Source organism: Empidonax traillii, unplaced genomic scaffold, assembly GCF_003031625.1.
Source record: "Empidonax traillii isolate 1590-97213 ecotype Southwest subspecies unplaced genomic scaffold, ASM303162v1 scaffold1352:size124289, whole genome shotgun sequence".
NCBI lineage: Eukaryota > Metazoa > Chordata > Aves > Passeriformes > Tyrannidae > Empidonax > Empidonax traillii.
In genome coordinates, this window is record NW_020956545.1 from 1,164 (window position 1) to 24,832 (window position 23,669).

At 42.9% G+C, this 23,669-nt stretch overlaps 1 protein-coding gene and 1 long non-coding RNA gene across 2 annotated transcripts; one reads left to right on the plus strand and one right to left on the minus strand.

Annotated features, from left to right (window-relative positions):
- Positions 1-3,880: 3,880 nt before the first annotated feature.
- LOC114069746 lies at positions 3,881-9,290 on the plus strand. Its single transcript, XR_003573817.1, has 2 exons — positions 3,881-4,045; positions 7,622-9,290. It is a non-coding gene; the product is annotated as an uncharacterized LOC114069746 (long non-coding RNA).
- Positions 9,291-10,813: 1,523 nt separating this feature from the next.
- On the minus strand, positions 10,814-14,744 carry RASL11B (RAS like family 11 member B). The gene is made up of 4 exons (XM_027906756.1): positions 14,561-14,744; positions 14,412-14,468; positions 13,281-13,357; positions 10,814-12,413 (listed from the first exon to the last, which is right to left on the minus strand). Exons 1-4 carry the CDS (start codon positions 14,682-14,684, stop codon positions 11,946-11,948), a joined length of 726 nt encoding a protein of 241 aa, XP_027762557.1. The 5' UTR covers positions 14,685-14,744; the 3' UTR covers positions 10,814-11,945.
- Positions 14,745-23,669: the final 8,925 nt, after the last annotated feature.

Consider the following 23,669-nt stretch of genomic DNA (forward strand, 5'->3'; position numbering starts at 1 on the left):
ATCTCTGCTAGTAAGACAAATATCCTACCAAGAGGAACATTGAAGAGACAAGCAAGTGAACTTTGTGTAGGATTAATATTTCATGGGCATCATCAGATACCTCACAAATATGTGTCCATGCTTGCTCCTTTGGTTTTGTAGCCTGGCTTGTTGGCTTGTGCTGAATGAGTTTCTGACCAGCCTGTATTTCTGACGCAATCAGACCATCAGCACAGTAATTATTTTGTGATTTTCCTTGTATTTTTGTTTCTTCCTCAGTGCCTGAATATAAATGCCAACTCACTTAAAAATGCTTTGCTAAGTGATTGCCTCAGGTGTTTTAATTCAGGACAAACTTAGAGATATCTCTCAGAAGTTGTTTATCTGGCAGGTGTGTTTGTTTGAACCTAAGGGAAGGAGAAAGGCCTCACTGCCTCAAGGACTCCTGTTTTGACTGTTGCTCTATACCACACATATTTTATTATGATCTGAGCTTGTTATCATTGACACCAAGTGCCCTGCACAACAGCCTAGTTTCTGGTGATTGCCATGTTTTTCTTTTTCCAGTTATTCAGCTAATTTAAATTGGTTGGTCACAAATACCAGAATCATTGTTGCTGTTGCCCGTGTTGGTGGAGTTATCCTCCACAGGACAGTAAAGATTGTTTCTGCTGACTTTCCTCAGAGCAAAAGTTGTGTTTTGTGAGCTACCATGAGAACAAATCTGTCCTCCAGCCCCTTCCTGTTTCAGTTTTAGAGTTTTATTGACCTCTACCACCTTATTTTCCCACCCCTTCCTCCCTCTCTTCCATGCAGACACACACACCAGCAAAGAGCCCTCTATCCACCAGCATCCTGAGGACATGCATGAGGGGTTTTGAGCTGGAGAGAAGGCCCTGATGTCTCATTGGGACACTCTGCTGGCTCAGGGCACCACTCCCCCCTTCCTTTGGACTCTTTCACTTCATCGTAAAGGTTTTGAGGGTTTTCTGGTTAGTCTTTCTAATTGCCCAAGATAGCTCTCTGAATTATTTTTAATGCATGGCATTTTGAACTGAATTTCACTTGGTGATTTATGCAAAATTTAGATTTCACAGTAAATTCAGAGGTCTTGGAAATGTGCCAAATCAACCGAAATTTAGAAGGATCCCAGAAAATACATGTTACTTTTGTTGCAGTCCATTTCAGTTCTTCTTCTGTATCACTGAAATGAGTTGTATTTAGCTACATGCAGCCAGTTCCTTCAAGAGAGAGAGCCTTGGGTGGTTTTATTATCAAACAAAAAAAAAAAATTGGCAGAAACTTGCATTCTTAACATAGCCAAATATTTTGTACTCAAAGTATTGTCCTCCTTCAAAACACTTATGCATAGCATAACAAAATTACAGATTCCAAGACCCTTTTCATTTCAATTTTAATTTAATTTAGAGTTTGCATGCCTAATAGTATTTTTAATACAGATTTCTGGAATTTGTGGTTTGAACTTTAGTCTTCTGAAAAATAATAAGTTTTATATAGGCACCATGTGTTTGGATCTAGGTTTATTTTGACTGAAGGAAATGATTTGTCAAGACTTTTTCTCTTTAGCATTGCCCTGATAGCTCATGTTTTCTGATTAATGTTCCTATACTGGGAGTTCTTTCAGTGTGCCCAGTCTTTTGCATGCATGTTTATTATAAGTTGGTTGTCGCGAGGAAAGACATGAGGAATCACAGAATCACAGAATGTTCTGGGTTGAAAGGGACCCACAAAGATCATCAAGTCCAACTCCTGTCCCTGCATAGGATGATCCTCAAAAGTCACACCATGTGCCTGAGAGTGTCGTCCTTGAACTCTGTCAGGCTTGGTGCTGTGACTGCTTCCCTGGGGAGCCTGTTCCAGTGTCCAACCACCCTTTGGTCTTTTTTTAATATCTAACCTTAACCCTGACACAACTTCATGCCATAAAGAAATATTTGAGTTCTTTGAATGACCCTTCATTCAAAGTAATTCAGAAGATTCATGAGATGGAGTGGAGCTGTTTGCTCTTGTGACAGGGTTCAGAAAAGCAAGAACCATGAAAAGGAAAAAAATAGTATACTGTATTGCCTGAAAGTGCTGTAGCAGAGTGCTTTGTCAACTTTTATCCTTGTCATCTTTGTGAGCAGTTATTTCTTTAACTTTGCATCAGTGCCTTCAGTGATTATGGCATGAAATACTTCAGTATTTTATCAAGTAGTAGTTCTATTTGCCCTGATTTGTAAGTAAATATTTAGGTCTTACACTCTGCATGTAGTTTGTAGTAAAAACTGACTTTTTTTCATTTGAGGTTGACAATATGTTGAGTGCAGATAGTAAGAAGTGAGAAGTCTGATGTGGGAAAGGGCATAAAGGAAGTCTTTGTAAGCTCTGGTGTATCCATTAAACTGGTCTATTGGTGTAAATGCAAAATTGCTGAGTCTTGCACTAGAGTTTCAGGACACCCTGCAATTGTAGTATATATGCTACCTGTGCCATCAGCTCAATGAAGATGGCTGATGAAGTGGGTGGAAGTAAGAGAATAAACACCCATCACACAAATACTCATCTCACTAATGTCTATCTGAGACTTTTTTTACTGGTTTCAAACTCCCAGGAATTCAAGAACTCTTTGTCTGGGGAACAGCATTGAACAGGGAGTCCTGTGTAATCAAAGTCAGCTAGCCTGGAGAGAGAGCATGCCACCTCTCTGTGCTGGATTCAAAGGGAAGAGTCCTTGCTGAAGGTTGACAGGCAGAAAGTCTGACAGACCCGCAGAATGAAAAACTGCCCAAAGACTAAATATAGGAAAGACAAAATAAGGAAAAGAAGGAGAGCTATACACTCAGGAGCTGGAGCCACAAGGATCAAAGGTATCTGCTGTGGTGGTGAAAGGAAAGGAACCGCGCTGCACCCGAACACAGGCTGATGATCACTGTCTTTCTGCAGAATGAATGCTGTTAAAAACCTATGCTCATGGAGGGACAGAAATGTGGAGATCTAAAAAGAAATTACACTGTTCTGTTACTTTCAGAGCCAAACATTTGGGTGATGTGATGAGGAATTGCATGGGCTCTGTTGCAATCACCTCCAAAGAGTGGAGCAAGGCATTGTCAGGGCAACATGTTTTCTCAAGAAAGAAAGAGTTTGCTAGGAAACAGCAAAGTCATCTAACTTCTAGAAGTGGTTAAGAGGAAACTGATGTAAAGCATCACCTTCACATTTAAAATTAAAATACAGTTTTATAAAGTCTTAACTGAAGTGGAATGTTTGTACCATTTTAAAGATAAACGGGGAAAAATTAAAAAAGTATTTTCTTTGAAGTAAATTTTCTCTGTATTAGTTATGAGGCAGTTATAGAAGTATTGAAAATTCTGAAATGAAACAAGCTAGAAACTGATTTTATACTGTAATGGACCTGATTTATTTTTATTGGATAAACTGTAAAAGATTATTCGCTGCACTGGTAGAAACACATTGCATAAATTTTTTTCCCTTGCTGACCTCAACCTGGGATTCTAGCATGTTTAGGCTGGACTCCTTGCTTCTACTGGGTAGTAATTTACCCCTCATTCCTTAAAGTCTCATGCATACATGTATCCAAAATATACACGTACCACCCAAGTACTCTCCTCCCACTCTGGGCAAGGAAGGAAAGTAAAGTCGAAGGAATGGAGGGAGCAGCCCTCAGACTTCATAAGAAATTTGCCTGGGTTTCAGTGGAGTCCATGGAGACTTGATTTCCCTGGAAACAGTTAATTAGCTTTAACTGGACATCATCCCCACTGATTTCCCTTTCAGCTGCTACAGAAACCAGCATTCCATGAATATTTCTTTCTGAGCTTCCTCTTTGGTCTTCCTCTAGCAGCTCAGGCAGCCAATCACTGACAGTCTATAGATTTGGACCTGGATGGAGCAACTACACATAATGATTTCCTTAATTTTACAGGTGAATCGTCCTCACCCTGGTGATCATCCTCTTCTGATCATCTTTATGGTTGGTGGAGTGTCGGTCTCTGAGGTCAAAATGGTGAAGGATTTGGTAGCAACACGCAAACCTGGTACCCAGGTAAAAATAGCTCTAAACACACAGTTCTTCTCTAAATGAAACATAAGAAAATTCATCAAATCATGTTCCTTATAACACTGGTACCAAACCTTCAGAAAGCCACTACCACGTGGACAGAAATGATGTTAGGGTTTTGCTGTGAAACATCTGTAGGCAACAAGTGTTCAGACACCATTGGTCTGGTATTTTACATACTATAGACTCTGCATCCCTTGAATGTGCTGTTGGAAGGAGGATGGCTCCCACAGTGAAACTTCAATAGCATCCATGTGGCTGGTCTTTGCCTTGTCCACTCTCTGGCAGCAGAACTTGACTACAATAGCTGTCATCTGAATGGAGAAGCGAGGGAGAAGAGGAGGAGGATGGATGAGCTCTGGTGGCACCAATAGTTTTGGAGGACCGCTCAGCTGTCTGTTGAGTACTGCAGATACAAAGGGTGATATAAAAACTCCAAAGTGCTGTGTAACCAGATGCATCATAAACATAACCCTAGTTTCCAGGGTGGCTTGTGAATATCTTATTTTCAATTCCTTTGTAATGTAGTTTTGATTAGAGAGAAATCAGTAGCAAAATGGAGCCAACCAAAGACAGAGCAGCCCCTCAGTAGGACATGCATTTTCCATGTTTTAGTTATCTTTGCAAACCAGTCTCAAGCAGTATTTTGTAAGATGGAGTACCATTTTTAGTGATTTTTTTTTTTATGTGATAACACATTTCTCCCCCTTTAGCCTATTGCTAATTTCCTCAAAACAGTGAATTTATTTCTTTCCCTCTTGGAGAGGAATTGAGTTGTGACACACTGATGGACAAGTTAATCCACACACAAAATGTATTAAGACACCCTGAAAGATAAACAGAGGGTTAACATCTGAGTTGGTTGAGAACTATGCAGGGGATTTTCAGCTGGCTTTCTGAAGGGACTTGAGGCTTGACAGTGGTGACATTGGATCTGGTGTTGCTTTGCTTTGGCTTAACCCTGGCGGCAGGTCACACTCTGAGGCAGATTCCTAAAGCATTTTAAGCTTTTACTGCATCTTGCCCTTTGTGCAAATGTGCTGTGTTAGAGGTGAAAGGACTTTGGGGGAGAGGCAGGAGGAGGAAGAGAAAGAAGAAAAGAAGCAGTTGTGCAAGTCTCTCACATAAAAAAAGTTTGTAAGTTTGTTGGATTTACCTGGATTTCTGCACTATAGCTGTGAATATGCACCACCTGTTTAGGATTATTCCCTTTTCAAGAAACCAGGCATTTATCTAACTTAAGCCAGGGTTTAACAGAGGTTTTTTGTGTTGTTTGGGCAATCAGGTTGAGGCATCAGGGGAGCACTGGCCTTCCAAGTCCCTTCCAGTCAAACAAAGCATAACATTTGTACTCATATTGGCTCTTGGAAAAATGGAGAATTGTGAGAGTGCAAAAATCAAGGAAAGTAACTGAATAAAAACTGTCAAGGTGCACTGATTACTTCATCAATTGTTTGGAATTGAGGCAACTGACATTTAAATGTGGAAAAGGACACGTTTCCATCCACAGAACTGCTTCTGCATCTGCCTGAATATAAATGACAATTTTATTTCTCATGGAGAAGCACAAAGGAATACATTGTTTGTTTTTGGATGGTGGTAAATAGCTCCCCATACCTAGTGAGAAGTACCTTACTTTCAAAGGAAGAAATTGCTTCTCTTCTTCTGCTTTAATCAAGAGAGTAATGAAAAAAGAGCATGAGAGAAAGTTTCACTCTCCCTTCTCCCAACAGGCACAACCATCTATGTGATTGTGGCTAAGGCAGGCAGATGGATAAACCCCTCCAGATGCAGCAGCAGATGTTAGCTGCATCCTTCCCTGCCCTCTGCCGGGGGGAAAATGTCCATTGGAGCTCAGTGGGTCAGGGTGGGAGCTCCTGGCTCTTCCACCTTGCCTGCCACCAGGAGGGGTAGCCCTTCAGGTAAAGGATGAAAGACAGACCCGCTATACAGAACAAGGAGGTCTGCAAAGGACTGTTCTGAAGAGAGCTGCCTGGAGAAGAGGTGGACATTAGTTATTGGGGCAATTCCCTTCTTCTCTTTAAAAATGAAAGAACAATCATTCACCATTTATCCCCCTCAATGAGCCCTCAGAGGTACTGTGGGGAAAGGAGGGAAGTCCTGCTGTATTTGGCAGCATCCTTTCTGAGAGTTAAAGTTGCAGATCCCTTTTTTTCTCTCTGGGCTTGCTTTTAGTTGCCCCAGTCCCCTCAGGGTTCAGTGGTAGGACTCCAAGAAGAAATTGCTTTTATCTGTCAGTGGCTATTGTTGATGTTTGGCTTGTACACTCAAAAAACTTTGGTAACGTGTCACTTCATGCTTTTCAGAGTTAAGCTGCATGATAACAAGATGAGCACATACTGTGCTGTAGTCTAATTCTCATGTAATTTAAATAAGACAGTGTCAGCCTTTGGCATCTGCAAGTTACAGAGAGTTTTTCAGGCATAGGAAGGAAGAGATAATCAGTGTCAGTTTGCTGCAGATTGTGTGGGAGGACAAGGGAAGAGGAGAAGTGAGGGGAAGACTATAACCAGTACAGAAGGGATCCTTTCACTATCTGAAGTGAAAAGATGAAAGAAATAACAATAAAAAAAGTTGAACTGTAGCATTACCACACACTTAAGCCATGTGATGGACAGCACAAGTGCTTTCATAACTACTACAGTAGACGGACACACAGACATACTCCATTGTTGATGTTTGTGCTTCCTGTCCTTGGATTTGCACTGAAGAAGCAAATTCATTTTCAAGTAGGCTAATATGATTAAATCTGCCCCCCACATCCCTGTCTCCAGTCCTGACCCTATGGACTGTAAGAGCAGTGTCCTATGACTTTGACCCTGGGTTAGCTCCACACAGCAAGAACGCATGCACTCGCTCCTTGCCGATAGCTTTGCCCTGCAGAGAAGCCTTCAACCTAGGAAATGATATACTAATTTTCACTTACGGAAAACAGATACCTGCATTTAGTAGGTTGCATATCATGGCTGTTGTGAGAGATGGCTCCTTTCATCAGACCCATCTGGTATTAAAAACTGGAAAAAACAAAAGCAATAGCATCTGACAGTGCTTGGGGTTGAGCCTGATATGCAGGACATCATATGCCTGGTCTGAAGAGGCATTTCTAAGAAGGGACTGTGGCTCCCTGCAGCAGGCTGGCAGCATTTCTGTGGTGCTCATCTTACGTTCAACTGAGAAGGAACAGGTATCACTCAGATCTGTGCTAAAGGAGAGGAAACCGCTGTTTCATCAGCCGGTGCCTCACAGTAAATGCAGTGGCAGTCACAACAAATCACTGGGTAAGATGTGGGTAGAAACATGTCAAAGCACACATTCATTAAGAGTACAATGCTACCAGTCATTATGCTCCTTAAAGTGATTTAACTACAGTTATTAGAGGGCAGACAGTTTCGCTGGACAAGTTGTATTGCCCTGTCAGTAAACACCAGAAACACACAGTCTTGTCTAGAGCTGGGTGAAGCAAACAGTTCATTTCCACGGCTCATTAGCACTGTCTCAGTCCCCTTCAATCTGACTTGTTTCTTGTTCCCCTTCTTTCAGGTAATCGTGCTCTCCTCTGCACTCCTGACACCACATAGTGCTGTTGAGTTGTTGTTTGCCCCAGACCATCTCCAGCCCGACACTGATATCTGACAGGGGAGGATCTGTGGAGAAGATGAGTGCCTAACCCAGAAACATCCAATCCCTGGTCTGTCACTCTTCTCGGTAGCCCTCCAAAAACTGACGTGTCACCTGCTGCAGGTGAAGCAGCTGGGTATCTGGCTGCTGGGTATCTGGCTGCATGTGCAGCTCATGGGCAGCTCTTCAAAATGGTCCAGTTGTCCAGCAAGAAGCCCCCCCCTCCTTAACAATAGCACTATGCAGTTTGAATCACTCCCAGCCCCATTTGACAGTGGGGAGAGTGATTGTCATAATTCCCTAGAAAAGAAGCGGCTGAGAACCAGGTGATTCTGAATTTTCCTTCCCCAACAAGCAGTACTTTTTTCTCTGAGAATTCCTGATGATTTTGCTGGGGTTGTGTTTGGCGGGAAATGCTGCTAAGGGAGTGAAAAGCCAGCAAAATCCACCCTTTGTCATGCTACCTTGAAAAATATGTGTGCCTTATACAATGTGAAAAGCCTCTGCTCTTACTTCATCCCTCACTGCAGAGAGATCATGGAGCACAGCCCTGTCTTAGCTGGCAGGGCAGCTCCCAGTCCAGTGATGCTCTCCTGGCAGGACTGGTAGAGGCAGGGAAGCGGAGAACCAGACTCAAGGGCTGGGTTACATGGCTTCTCTCTCAGCTTTCTGTTTCCTGCTCTAGTTTCTCCACCCACAGTCCCAAGAGAAAAGATTGTTTCTGATGGCACACATATCTAGATTTACGCAGGAGGGCATATGGGCTGTGTTGGTTTGATGATAACCCTGGAAGAATCCTCCCCTCACATGCATTTAAAAAAAAGAGAGAAAAAAAAAGGCATGGTCCCATTTTCAAGAGGCCACAGCACAGATCCATTCTTGAGCTAGATTTCTGAACAGCGTGATTAGAGAACTGCTTTTATTTTATGTTCACAAAAGAGCTGCAGTCAAATTCAGTTATGTAATTTTTCTTTATAAAACTTTGCTACGATCTCTGATAACAAAGCAGCCAATAGAAATTGTAGTTGCATATAGCACTAAGATTTACAAATTGCAGCATAAAATGGTGGAGCTCTAAAGCTGCATCCTTTTTCTTCATTTAAGGAATGCTATGACTACAGCTTACAATGAGATGAGAATGTGAAATTATAAGTGGCATTCACTCTATCATAGCATTCTTTATTATGCCAAAGAGTAGTTTAAATGGGAAGTAGCTTTTTTTACATTTTGTTCACTAGCTAGCATTAGTTCTCCTAATGTTTATAATGGTCTTCAGAAAAGGGTGCATTTTGGTTTAAGTTCACTTTTGAGTGGCTGGAAGGAAACAATGGACCAATTATAAAGCATGGACAATGTCGCCTCTATGGAAGAGAAATTTATAAGGATGACTATAGAATAGAACTTTGTGCTATAAAAAATGAGAAATGTTATGTGATTGCAATATTAAAATCTCAAGGAATAGTTTGAACAGAGCAACTGGAAAGCAAATAGCCAGTCTCTTGGTTTCTTTTCTGTCATTCTGTACTGTTTAATCTTAGAATATGGTTGTTTTGCAGATTCTGTAATCAATAAAGCGATGCTCTTACAATGCAAAACCTGATCCATCTTCTCCTTTTCTTCTAGTATGCAGAGCTACACATGCCAGAACTGCATATTCCTGTGACCTCTTTTACATTATTTTATTGCCCCTAGGAATCTAGACCTTCTATCCTGGGAGGTGTCCTAGAACGTTTTCCACGCTCTGCTCACAGAAAGGCTCTGTAACAGAAAGGCTCGCCTACGTCCGGTGGCCATTGCTGGCCAGTGAGCTCAGGTACTCACACCTCTGAGATGCTGCTGCCTTCCTGAGATGATGGAGGCTGCCAGTTGTGGTATCCACTCCCTCACCTCTCTTTCATCAGATGTTCTCAGGTCTCTGACTTGGCCATCTAAAGATGTACTGTATTGAGAAGGCGAGAGGTGAGTCTAGGCAGACAGTGGTGATCTTGCACTTCCTGTGGATCAAATAGCACCTCTGTCTGACGCAAAAACTAGTTTTCCAGGCCCACACACACACACTTTGGAGGAATCTTCTCAGCCAGTGGGGCCACAGCTGTGGCAACTGATACTGGAACTCAGCCACCATCTTATGCTCAAGTGCTTCTAGACCAAAACTGCACCGGAGTCTTTCCAGTGGCCCTAGTGTAATAGTAACCTCTGATTTGTAGGAAATGCTGTAGCAGCTACACATAGCCTGTGCTCAGGGAATAGGGGAGATGAGAGATCTTCTCCCAGTTTCACGTGGGTAGGAACAGCACAGAAGAGATTTGCTTGGGCAAGTGCAGGACCACAGCAAGGAGTGTCTTAAGTCCTCTGCCTGTGACACCAAGCAATCCTCAAAAGGTAGAAAGAGAAGCCACCTTGGCAGATAGGGGCAAATATTAATACTATATTAATTAGCTAGGCAGAATTTCGTGTAAGTTCAGACTGGTAGGGCAAGCTCAGTTTTGTTTGCAACTCCTAAGTCACTTTGGCTCATAGCTCATCGTCCAAAAGATTATCCTCAGTCAGAGTTTCCCTGCACCAGTTATTACAGCTGTGTGCTAACCAAGTGAGCCTGTAGAGCGATCAGCCTCATCCCAGAACAAACATCCTCCCCAGAAAGGCTCTCAGGAAAGCTACTTTAAACATAAGGTAGTTGAAGACTTGCAATTTGATTAAATTCTTCCTTGTGATATAGCTCAACACATTTTTTTTTTTTTAAGGAGAAAGGGGCAGTCAACTTAGAATTTGTGTTCTTCCAGATTTTGACCTACCTCACACCATTCCTTTCCCAGCTGAGAAATACTGAAGTATTTTTGACAAGGGGAAATAAAGAATTCCATTTTCATTTGAAAGGTCTCTGCCTTATTCAGTTCCTCTCCTAAAAGAATTTCTTAAGAAGGAAGTTGTAAAGCGGTTGTGAGAGCTACCCCCCTGTGGTTTAAGCTAATAAAGGAACAGCATAGGCAGGAAAGGCCACCTTACTGTTTCTGCAATGTATGTTAACTACTTTGAGAAAGCTATTGCTTTATATCAACATTTCTCTGGTTGTTACCCACTGATCCCCGTCCACAGACAACACAGAAGGAAATATGCAATTCAAAAATTTAATGTTGGACAAGGCAGTAAGAATGAAAAGTCCACTCCCTAAGAGGAGCAACTATACACAAAATAAATAAGTTACAGTTTAAACAAAAGCACAACTGGCTTTTTAAAGTGCATCTGTATAAGGCCCTTAAGGCTGTGAACTCCATTGACTCAATATTTAAAAAAAAAATTCTATATATAAATCTGCCATGTGTTTAAGAATGAAGAAGGTCTGGCTCAGCTCAGAACAAGCCCCCAGCTTCATTGCCTGGAGCCAGCCATGCTTCACACCTTTTCTGCCTACTGCACACAGGAGAGAGAGAGATGGCTTAGAATGGCTTCCGCAACAGCTATCACTCCAACTCCACGCTCATTCCTCAGAAGCTCCCTATTGGACTATTTAGTCTGGAGAGTACTTTTTTCAGACCATAAAAAAGTTGTTTGTAATTAGATATGCTTACACCCTGCAGACAACAGTTTTTCATACAAAGAATCTGGTCAAGTTGTCAGCGGTAACATGGCTAGTAAAAAAATAAAGGAACATTGTTTACAGTTTTGATGCTCAGTCCTGTCCACCTACTTTACACTTATTTTTAACAGAACAATTTCATGTTTGCTTATTTGTTTTGAAATACGAGGGGGGAAAAAAAAGTTCTACCGTGCAATAGAATTAAACACATACATCATGCTGTGTCCTTCATTCACGTGAGAACAAGACCTAAGTGGTTACTTCTGAACAGTGACCTGAGGTTCAGGGCGTTTCCCTGCTCAAGTACAAGTTGAGTTACAGCTAAAAGGTTGTTTCTACACAAATGAAAGCCAAATCTGTCCAACTGGGATAAAGACAAACAGTTTCATTTACTGAAAAGTTCATTTTCCAAAGGAAAATACCTGTTCTGCAAGTAACATCCTAGAACTATTTTTCAAGAGTTTTTGTGTTTGTTTGGTTTTTTTTTTCCTTTTCCAATCTGACATTGTTCCTTTTTTAAGCAACTGCTTAGATACTTCTAAAGCCATGTAAAAGGCTACTCAAACTATCCTCCTCCTTTCACATGCCTTGGACTCTTGATGTGCCAGTGTTAAATACCCAAGGTTTCAATCTCAGGCAAAAATGTCAGGTAGACCAAGGGCACCACTGTCAAACAGAAGTGACAGTCCTCACTTTGGCAGACAAAGCTTGCTTAAACCTTCTCTTCAGATCCTGCATGTTGGGTGATTTTGGCCGTGGAATAAGAGAGGTTCTCCTCCTCTCAGGGGTGCTGGTTATTTGCTGTTTACTGACTTCTTTACAGAGGAGATGGAAGGCATTGAAGACGTTGTTATAGTTTTCACTGACAGATACTTCATAGAAAGTACAGCCCAGCATATTGGCCAGCTGAAGTCCCTGCTGAGGCTCCACCTCTTTGATATGCAAGAGATCGGCTTTGTTTGCAACGATAACAACAGGGACCGCGTTCCCTGGATGCAGCTGTCGAACGTAATGGTAAAGGTGACTGAGTAGCTCAAAGCTCTTGTAGTCTGTGATGGAGAAGACAATCACTAGGGCATCTGCCCAGCGAATGCATCTGTTCAGCTGCTCATTGCAATCCAGACTGTGCTCATGGATCTGAAAAATGAGTGGTCACAAGTTAGAGAGCTGCAGTCATAAAAGATTAAAGGAACCTGTCTTCAGGAGTCTGGAAGGCCAAATAGCATTTTACAGCTTCAGACACATATATTTGCATTTCACGTTGTAAGTATGAACTTAATCTGAGCATAGCGAATAAATGCAGATGTTGATTCAGCTGCAAAAAGCTGGAATTTAACACTGGAGTTTGCTATACTCAAATGGAAAATTGACCTGAGTAGTTCTGCATGCAGAGAAAGACTTTGTAGTTCCACAGAATGGGAAATTAACTGGCTAGACAGTAAGTCTGGGGAAGCAAAGATATGAGCTGGAAGCATTTAGACCTGGAGTGTTGCCCAGTTCAAAAAGGCAACAATCCAGCATTACTCAGGTCTATATATTCAAAACTTTAACTTTTGACACACTAATGAGCACAGCCACAATGTAGCAGACTTTGCTTTCTGTCATACACATTTATGAAGCTTGTTGGGCAGTAGTCCTGACATTTTTTTCCACATGTACCTTATTTGCACAAAATTGTTTCTGGGTTTGTGCCTAATGTTCCCAATATGCAGGAACAGACACTTCAGTAATTCATCCACTCAGAAGTAATGGGTCTCCAATGAACAAATAATTCATCAAAACAGTGAGTTGTTTTCTTTTACTGCCACCACACTGCAGGCACCCAACACAGCTGATTTGACTGGTTAAAACACAAGTTATCGCCTCTCCCACACAGAACACCAAACACCAAAATGGACAGCAAAATATTTCTAGAAAGACCTTAACAAGATGCTGCACAGAAGGACACAAGCACATAAACACTTAGAGCTACTCTGGTAAACTGCATGGTTGCATCTAGCTCACCTGAACTCCTGGAGTATCTTGCACTTGGATGGCCAACATCTCTCCATCTATCTGGATGTGCCTGCTGTAGAGATTACCTGACAAGAACACCAACAGGTTCACAAATACAGCCACCACACTGTAGACAAATGTTCCTTCTGCTGCCCATTAGTTGTGTAGAGAAAGTTGTATTGCCACTCACGAAGCAAGAAACCAGTGTTATAAGCTTCTGTGGTTAGCAACATTTATGATGTTACTAGAAGCCTGGGATTGAATCTTGCATTGATTTGTTTGAAGCTTGGTATTTAATAATGTGCAACTTGGAACTTAAACACTTCTTAAAGACTATTTTGGCTTGGATGATAAAGGTTAAGAGCAAAATAACCAGCTTTTATTACACAGAAGAGCAGTTTGCTTGTCATTTTGTATTTACACATTTAGTGAAGCTCTCTTCTGGTTGGCCTGTAGGATTTGCTGGGTTGATTTGTTTGGTTTTCATTTGTTAGGCTTTTTCAAGTAATTTCCCCAACAGAATGCTACATATTTTACATCGGCATAAGTTTAGACTCCCCACTGTGCTCACTCATAACATCACCCCTCCATTTTCCCCTTTAAGCTGGCCTTGCCTAGCCCACGTAGATCCTGGTATTCAGTTTGCGAAGAACAGCACAACAGTAGGTTTACAGAATGTTTTCTCGTTTCAGCTAAAAGACTCCTTCAGAAAGGGGCGTTTTCACCACATAAAGCGAATTCTGTCAGAGACGAGGGCTGCAGTACAACCTATCCCTAGGGCTGCTGCGGTCACAAACCGCGTGTGGCTGTGCCTGGCGTGCCCCTTTCGGAGGGCAGCGAGAGCAGACCGAGTAGGGGAGCAGCTCTCAGAGGACACCCCGCGGCGGCTCGGGCCGAAGGCATCACCTGCCGGGTGCCCCCTCAGCCCCGGGGGACAGTTCGCTCTCCCTTTCCCACCTGTGACGCGGCTCCGCGCCGGGCTTTGCGCTCTCATTCCCAGCGCGGGCATCCCCGGGGAGGCACCGGCCGGCGGCGAAGCGGCCGAGCCCTGCTTCCCCCCTCTCCTCTCTCCCCTCGCGGTAACCCCCTTCCCCGATCCCCATCCCGGCGGGAACAAAGACCGCACCGCCGCTCGCCTACCTGCGTTCCGCTCGTAGTCGCCGATGAACCGCCGGGTGAGGAACCGCACGACGAGGGCTGCGGGCAGGCACAGACAGCAGGGTTAGAGCCGCGCTCCGCCGGCCCGGCCGCCCCCCGCCCCCGCCTCGCCCGCTCCGCTGCCCCCTCACCTGTCTTGCCCACGCCGCTGCCCCCCACCACCGCGATCTTGACGAGGCGGGGCCGGGCGGTGGCGGGGCCGTCCCCGCCGGGCGCGCACTCGGCGATGGTGCACATGCTCTGCGTCAGGCGCATCCCGCTCCGCCGCCCGCATCCGCACCCGGCGCCGCCGCTCCCACGGACCTTTTCTCGCCCCCGCGTCCCGCCCCGGCCCGCGGCGGCCACTCAGCGAGACCGAACCCTCCCGAGACCCGCCCCGAGACCCGCCCCGGGCCCCGCCCCGCCGGGCAGCGGGGAGAGGCTGCGGGGAGAGGGAGCGGAGGGCCCCGGGCCTCTCGACGAGTAGTGGAGTCTGTTAGAAAAGAGGAGTTAGTGTCTGCGGGCGACCTCCGCACTTTTGTGGGGTCAAACACCTGCAGCACCGGGAGTTTCCGAAAATCTCACGGCCGGGGTCTTCTCCCAAAATCCTCCCAGGCTGATTGAAATGCGGCCGGCGCGTGTAAAAGCTCAGCCACCTGCCTGTTTCCCAGCCTGGCGGGGTACATCGGTCCTGCGGGTGTCGGTCTGGGTGCACCTGCCATCCCACACCTCCCTCTGTCCGCCCCTGGATGCCTTGCCTTCTTGCCTTGCCTTGCCTTGCGTTTTGAAATAACCACACAGAGTAGGAGCCGACTGAAATCAGAGCAGCTGTAACTGTGAAGAAAAGAGTTGAAACCAAGGGATGAGGCTGAGGAAGGTCTGTGTCCTCTCAGCTTGGTAGTAAGACAGAATGGAGGGGGAGAGAGGGGAGAAATCGAGGAAAACATGGATGTGACAACAGTTAAAGAAGCAGAAGATAATGACAAGGGAGGAGAATTATAAACGAGAGGCAGGTGGGAAATGGAGGACTATACCAGCCAAGGCACAGGGAGCAGTCCATGTAAAGCACTTGAAACAGTTGCTGGCATAAGCAAGAGCCTGAGCAGCAAAATGTAGGAATAAAACCTGCCCACACGTCAAGCAAAGCTTACTAGGAGAGAGGTAACAGAGGAGGATAAAATCCTTCTCCCATGTTCAGGAAAGAGACCTCATAATAAAGGCCACTAGATAACACTGAATGCCAATTAAAAAAAAGAATTAAACAAATACATTTTAAAAAGCAATTGACCCAAAGTATTTGGCTCAAAACCACAGCAGGGAAAAACATTAAAAGAGAGCCAGGGATAGAACTGGGTAACATTGGCCAAAGATGGGCACTATCTCATCAAACACACATTTGTGCAGAGCTTTCTACAACCTCCAAAGCTACATTTGCACATGAAAAAAAAAAGATAATGGGAATATAATGAAATCAAATTCTTCTCCTGCAGTAGCTGCTGCATTCCGGAATATAAAGATGAGAGCAGACTCTGAACAACACCTGGGGCTGAGCCGTGCTGGGTAAAACAGAGGAGCAGCTCTCTTTGCCAGCTACCAGATTAACACCAGAGGTGATGGTGGTCTAGCTTTGTGAGTAGTGAGAATATTGTAAGAATAACTACATATCGAGCTCATGGGGGGGAAAAGTGTTTCCTAGATGCAGTTTAAAATAAATAGATGAGTAAAACATAGATTTATAAAAAGCTATTAGAAATCAAAAGGGGAAAGAGTAAGATATATAATTAGAAAAAATCAACAAGCTTGAAGAACTCAAGGACTTGAATACAAAGGAAATATTGGATTTCTTTATGCCAGAGCAGCAGAAATGACCTGGAGATTGGGAGATTGTATCCTGAGCAAAGGAAAAGGGTTTCACAGAAGATTTCCTGGCACATTGGTAACTAAGGTCACTGAAAATATAAAACTTAAAAGTACAAGTGAGGAGGATCACTCTCATAAGAAAGTTTTGTCTCCAGGATGCAGAAATGCAGAAGATAAATAATGTCAGCTAGAAGTAGTTCAACCACAGAAAAAGAAACAGGGCTGTCATGCAATCAGAAGGGCACACAAATTGAAGGAAGTCTGGCAATATTTAGAAAACCAATAAGCATTTTGCTTCCAATTTTAATAAAGATGATTGTGTGAAAGATGGAGGCAGAAGGAAGATCAGTAATGGGAAGAAAGTCATGGGTAATTACTGCAGTGGGGAAAAACAAATGATCTCGTCCAGAGTGCAGACAGGCCAAGTGTATGAAGATGAGGGTGATAGGAGCAGGAAGTTTTACTGTAGCTCTCAAGTCAGTCTGGAAGACTTGCATTAAAGAAAGGGAGGGAAATAATTTACAATAATCTGGACAAATTTTGAAGGAAAGAATAATTAAAACTGTGGGGATAAATGGGATAAAAATGAAGTATGTGATTAAATGAGATGTTTCTTAAGCAGGAGATCTTTGCCTGATACAACTTTGTTTCCCTTATTCTTCAAGAAAGGCAATGTGGTAGATGTAATCTATTTGGGATCAAAAATACCTGATGCTGTCCAGAAAGGAAACAGCTGTTGAAGCAGAAAAGTGTTTGGATCGGGAGACAACGACAGAAGGGTGTTTTATATGGGAAGTGTCAGACTGCAGGAAAGTGCTCTGTGTGATTCATCAATGCTCCTGTCGTCCTTCATATTTTCATTACAGTGGTGTCATCAAGAACACAAGCATGCTAATGAAATCTGCTGTTGACAGAGCCAGGAGACATCACCAGCTCAAACAAGGTTGGGAATAGTATACTGGAGAAACTGCATGCCTCTTAGTACAGGTTTAATGAAAATACAATTAAACTCAGCAATACCAATGACATGCAGAGATTAATCACAAAAATTTCTTCCACTGGCTGTAAGATCAACACTTGGATAAGAGAGACTAGTTAATTATGAGATGAGTAGGAGCCATGTAAAAAGGGAAATGTCAGAAAAGTAATTTCAGAAAAGACCTGAAGTACAGTATGTGATTCTGTTGTCCAGCCAAGAGTAAATCAATGTTTTTGTCATGGTTTAACCACAGTCAGCAACCAAATACCACACAGCTGCTTACTTCCTCCCCACTGCCTGCCTTCGTGGGACAGAGAATCAGAGAAAGCAAAACTCATGGGTTGAGATAAGAACAGTTCAATAATCAAAACAAAACAAAATATACAAAAGTGAGGCTTGGAAAATGGGGGAGCCAGAAAAGTTAAAATTACGGGCCAATGTCAGCATGAGAATAAGTGGGCATAAGCTCAGTTGGAGTAGCAAAACACCAGAGCAGACCACTAACAAGAGTGACCACTAACAAGTCTAATTTCTCTAGATTTGAGCTGGAGGATTTTATAGAAGGAAATACATGACGTGATTAACTTCAGTGGCAATGAGATTTGATGATCCCTTCTAGAGGCCTACAGAGAATATTCTAACACTATTCCGGAAATAAATATTTAGACCTAACATAATGCATACAGCAAAGTGTCTCCAACACATAAAGGGGTGTGGTAGAAAAGGGGAAGTGGGAAAGGGTGATGAAAATAAGACCATGCCTTAATAAACTGGTTTTATAAAGGAGATGATTAATTAGGGACTTGATGAAAGTACTAAAATAACTGGAGAATGGAATCTTCTTCCTCTGTCTCAAAACACCAAAAGCAAAACCATCAGGCAGACTGAAAGGTGGAATTTCTGGAAAAACTGAGATACAAAATACATTCTTGTAAAACATATGTTTGAGTCACTGAGTCAATTCTTGTAGGAAGGCACTGGGACAAAAATTAAAACTATCTCTGTACCAAGAAGGAATGCACATTTATAAATTATGAGGAGATGCATTTTTCAGTACTTTATGCTAGCATAGAATTCATAAGCAGCAGTAAATCACCTTCTCAAATTTTGCAAAAATTTAGGAAGTATTATGGACCAGAAAAAGCTCCAATGTGGTGTGGACAGCCTTTCTCATCCATCCACCTTTTTAATAAAAAATGTCACGTCATCCAGCCAGTTAGGCAGAAGTGATTGCTATCAGAAATGAGGCCTTAGCCTGGATGGCCATGGATTGGAGCTGCTGTGAATACACACTTCTACACTTCAAGGCCACATTTCTGAAGTATATTTTTATGCCACTGTACAGGGGGTATGTTTGTATGCAGTTTACACCTGCGATAAAGACACTTCCATCAACAACCAGGGAATAAACCTTACTTTGTTATCTAGTGGTTTGATGATTCCAATGTATGTCTTCAGAGAAACAAGTGCTATGGACACGATGTTCAGAAAAACAGACAAAGTCTGCTCATTCCAGATAAGTATTTACTTTCCAAAGCACTGTGAGTTCTGTCTTTGGTGCTTTATAAGAGTAAATACAAGAAAACTCCCTTTTTATGGCACACATGTGTCCCATGCTCTCAGCATATAAAGCCAGGCAGACCAATCCCTGTGAAAAGCTCGAAGAGACTGGAGCTCTTACCCCTGCTCTCACACAGCCTTGCATCGCCTTCCAAGAGCAAAATAAATAAGGGAGGGAGCAGAGATATTAAAAGAAACTACATAAACAGGAAAACAACTTCTCTCTGTACTGCAAGAGATCTCCTGACCAGCAAAGGCCAAGCTTACCAAGCAAGATAGGATCTTCATTCCAGGGCAGAGAAAGGGAGGAGAAAGGGAACAACATGCTCCATGCACCCTCACCTACCCACAGATCCTATGTGGTTTCTATAGCAGCACAATAGCAGACATTTTTCTCTCTCCACAAGAAAGCCTGAGTAATGTTCTGCAATTATATTAGTCTGTATTTTAATCAGATTTTATCTTCTTTTAAGCTTGCATTTTTTTCCTATTTCCTCCTTATGTAATGCTCTCAAACTCTAATCCAAGAAGCAAAATGCTCAAGGTTTTCTTTTTCATTCAGGGCTGTGCATCTGCTGCCCTTATTTTTTTTGTGCTGATTTGTCCCCCCACAGTACAATCAGTTGTTCTGCATGCAGAGTGCTGGTTTAATCTGAAGAGTATCTGTGTGTGGGGAGAAGTCCTGATTACAGAATCTCTTGAATTATTAGAAACTCTAATACTTAACTCAAAAGTGTATGTGAGAGAGCATGGCAGAATTTTTGTTTTCCATTTTAAGAATACCTCAGGATCTATATTAAGCCCTCTAAAACCTGTAGCATTAAAATGCCATTACCAGCCTCTTTAAATCTCACCTGATGTTGTGAGTCAGTTCATCAGGGGGCTAACACCTGGGTTGCATTAGGAAAGGTCAGTGACAAGTCGTGCTGTACCAGGCAAACTGTAAGATGATGCTTACACTGGCAGAGGAGTGCTGGGACTGGTACAACTTCTCTCAGTTGCTAAGCAAATGAAGAGCTTGTTGCATATGCATTCTTCAAGTCTAACCTCTGTAGATCTTTAAACTTCATGGAGTCATCACCCAGAAGTTGCGTCCCTGAAACTACAGAGAGGAAAACAGCGTTGTGGTTACCAACTCCCCAAATTTCAGCCAGCACATCTGGGCATGCAGTGACTGGCCCTGCAGCTGTGCTGGTGAGAGGCCCTGGTTGCACAGGTCCTGCCATGCTCAGGGGCTCAGCCAGGATGGCACAAGCCCTCACTGAACATGGCTTGAGGTGACCTTGTGCTTAAGTGGAAAGATACCGAAATATTCAAATTTCTAATATAACTTCACAAGAAGGGTGTAAATTCAAGTCATGCCTACATACTACAACAGAACGTTATGATGAGTGAATGTGTAGGTTGCAAAGTCAAATGAAGAAAACATAGGAAATGCCAGAAATAAGATTGCCTGGGCAACCTTAACTCATCCTCCCACAGGTATATGCATTTTATTAGAGCCTTAATTGCATAATGTCCCACAATTATACCATCTCCTGTCATACTGGCAGTCTGTCTATTTGTCCATGGGAACAGAGCACCTAAATATACTTAAAGATGTTATGCATTTCTTTTAAATCCTCCATTAATCAGCCCATGGTGCAACACAGAAGGTATTCCCTTCGTACAGGAATTACTAACCCCTTTATAGGCTTGTCATGCTGTATAGCAAAGATGCATGAGAAAAGGTCAAACCCCAAGTCAACTAGGCTACCTAAGTCCGGCATGTACCTGTCACTCCAGCTCCTTTCAGTTTCTACCCTGTCTTGTACCACTTCAATGCTTTATACACCCAAATATAAGGTAATGAATATAATGTAACTGCATTGAAGCAGAGACTGCAGCCCTGAAGTTTCTGAAGTGAGCAGCTGAAACACAGAAAGAGTCCTTTCTTCTCTTTATCTGAGTGGACATCAAATTTGTAGGGAAAAACTTGGATAGAAAGACTGAAAGAACCACATCTCAGACAACATGCTAGACCAGGTCTCTGAGCTTGCTTCTGTAAATGCCACAGACCTGGGGCTAAGGGCTTCCATGACAACCTGAATATATAGGAATGAAGTGTGAGAGCAGGGCATGTTAAACCAGGTATCTGACAGGGAAAAGGGGTGGGATGGGTGAGAACTCTCCAGGAGTACCAGGCAGAGTCTTCCCACCCATGCTCCAGCTGTAACTGGTGCAGCAAGGGGCTGTGAGGGCAATCGGAGGGAAATGCCAATTTTACAAGAAGCCTGGAGGAAAGGTAGGCTTGTTTAGCCTAGCAAATGGTGCCTATGAGGAGCACGATAGTTACCTGCTGCCAACTCACATGAGAGGGATCATGGAGGAGAGGAGAGCTCCTCAGAGAAAGGAGCAGCTCATCAAAGGCTTTTCCTTATGAGTGGGTTTTGCAGACTCTAAATGCCTAAAGGAACTAGGCACTCCATTCCTCATACCTTTCAGCAGGAAATGGATCCACGTGCCATTTTACAAATGCAATTCTTGTTAACAATTTGTAACAGTTTAAAAAAAGTCTGCAGATATAGAGATCTCGGTAAAGAATGAGGGGATCCAAAACATTTTTTCAATATCCAAGCTAGATAAACAATCAAAAGGTAACAGGGAAAATTGGGAAGCAAATTACTCCCACTTGGGAAGCACTACTAGCAAGCTATATAACTATATAGATAGGCAGGCTACAAGAAGCTAACTAATGTATTCTGTTTCACTGAGTTTCTGTATCACAAATTTCTATATTCTGTTTTATTTGAAGCTAAAGACCACTGGTGACTTCGTGAAGGATGTGTTTTAAGGCATTTAAATGAGCAAGGATTGCTGTCTACAAGGCAGTCTTAACAGTCTTAAAAACATTTTATTCATCAAAGTTTCAGAATCGTTATTAGCATTCACAAAATTACTATGCAGGCAGATGACTACAGATAGGCAGCCAAAAACTGTCAGAGGAATGGCATTCATTTTTATTAGTGAAAAAATGAGACTGCAGCTACTGCAACACCCAACATTTTAATAGTGATTCATTTTTCAACAATGCACTGTTCAGCTGGCTAAACATGCACAAGGATTAAACACAGGAAGCTTAAGACCGGGCTCTGTCAGCTATGTTTGTTTTCTATAAATCCCTTTGTGATGATGGTGAACTGCACCATAACAGAGAAGAATGGTTTAGTGTTATTGTATAGATGACTCATACAGCATCTATAGTTTGACAAGAGCACAGGTTTTTGGTTTGGATTTTTTTTTTTTCTAAATAAAGCAACTAGTCAGTCCAAAAATAGAAGTAACGCTTAGAAGAATGCAGCTCCTAGAGGAATTACAAATTCCAACTACCGAAAACACAGAGGTTGGTATGCTGGGGCATCTCTGCTGAGGATATTGTGTGAAAGCCATTAACTCTTCATCTGGAATGTAAATCTATGCCATCCAAATGGGATTTAAGCATTTCAAAGTAGAACTTCAGTTCCCGGCTGGAACTTGATTTAACCGGTTGGGCAATTTTCATGGTCATTTTTATATTTGCTTTCTTGCTCAGAGCCCAGAGTTATTTGCCCTGTGTTACCTGCAGCGCTGCGGTGTGGTATGGCTGGAATGGGTCCCCAGGCGAGGAAGGAAATGGAGCCCTGGTCTCGCCAGCTTTTCTCCTCTGTTCACCCCAGCACGACCTCCCCCACCCGCGGGCTGCAGGGTAATTGCATGGCTGGTGAAGTCGGAGGGGACACTGCTGCTGCAGCACATTCAACTGCACATTTTAAGGTTTAATGCCATATTAATAATAGGAAGAAAGAAAACAACAATTACAGAGAGAAGGAAAGCATTTCCATGTGTTTCTTATGCTACGACAGAGCACTTTTGACTTCTCCTCAAAATATTTAGGAGCTCTGAAAAGAAATAGTCTTGTTTGCTTATAATATCCTGGAGATGTATTTCTGTGGCTGAACTACAACTCAGTTTTAACTCAGTCTCACTGATTTTTCAAAAACAAACAGATAAAAAAATCTCAACATTTGAATCCATTAGTCATGTTTTCTTTAGAATGAATCACAGAAATCTCCACCAAATGATAAAGAAAAATACTGACAGAGTAGAGCTCATTTTCTAGCATCTCACTAGAAACTATAGAGGTAAGAGCCTCAGACAGGCTGTGCCTGGTTGCCTCGTGCACTGAGGCACCGTAGCTCTGGGTGAGTTTTATCCAGCTGTCTAGAAAGTATCTGTCATTCAAACCAGGTTGAACTACAACCTGAGAGGAAGTTTCTTGTTCACACTGTCCAAAATAAAGCCCATCACTACTAATTCTTGTTGGACACAGCTGAAGAAGTGAAAGAAAACCTAGGCTTAAGCTAGTTCCTCTGAGAAAGGTCATTCTCCTGGGTACATGCTGGGGCAGAAAACTATGTTGAGAGGGGCGAGTATGAGGACCAAGGAGCAAGCCAGCTGGCTAAAGACAGAGGGACTTTATATATGGATCTGTTGGTTTAACATGGGTCTTCCTTAATTTCTGATTTCCGGGGAGTCATACTGTTACAGGATAACTGCAGAAAGGATGCAAATAGAGCACAGCAATTGTTTTTTGTCCAGACAGGACAGATGGCTTGGACTGGCAGCAGCCCTGCACATACCAGCAGGTGACTGGGCTTTTCCAGGGCTCTCAGCAGTAGACAAGCCACCATTTAGGAAGTAGGACTGGGCTTGGTTTTGTTGTTACAAAACATAAAATCTCTGCAATATAACCTAAACAACCAAAACAGCCAATGGCTTATCCTCATTTCAGTGTCGTTCCTGCTTAGACATAACAACAGCTCTACGCTTTTTGCATCAAGGAC

Coding starts and splice junctions, on each gene's coding strand:
- RASL11B (XM_027906756.1), bottom strand. CDS start 14,684: ATGCGCCTGACGCAGAGCATGTGCACCATCGCCGAGTGCGCGCCCGGC. Junction 14,469..14,560: donor CAGCGGCGTGGGCAAGACAG/GTGAGGGGGCAG, acceptor GCCTGCCCGCAG/CCCTCGTCGTGCGGTTCCTC. Junction 13,358..14,411: donor CGACTACGAGCGGAACGCAG/GTAGGCGAGCGG, acceptor TGTTCTTGTCAG/GTAATCTCTACAGCAGGCAC.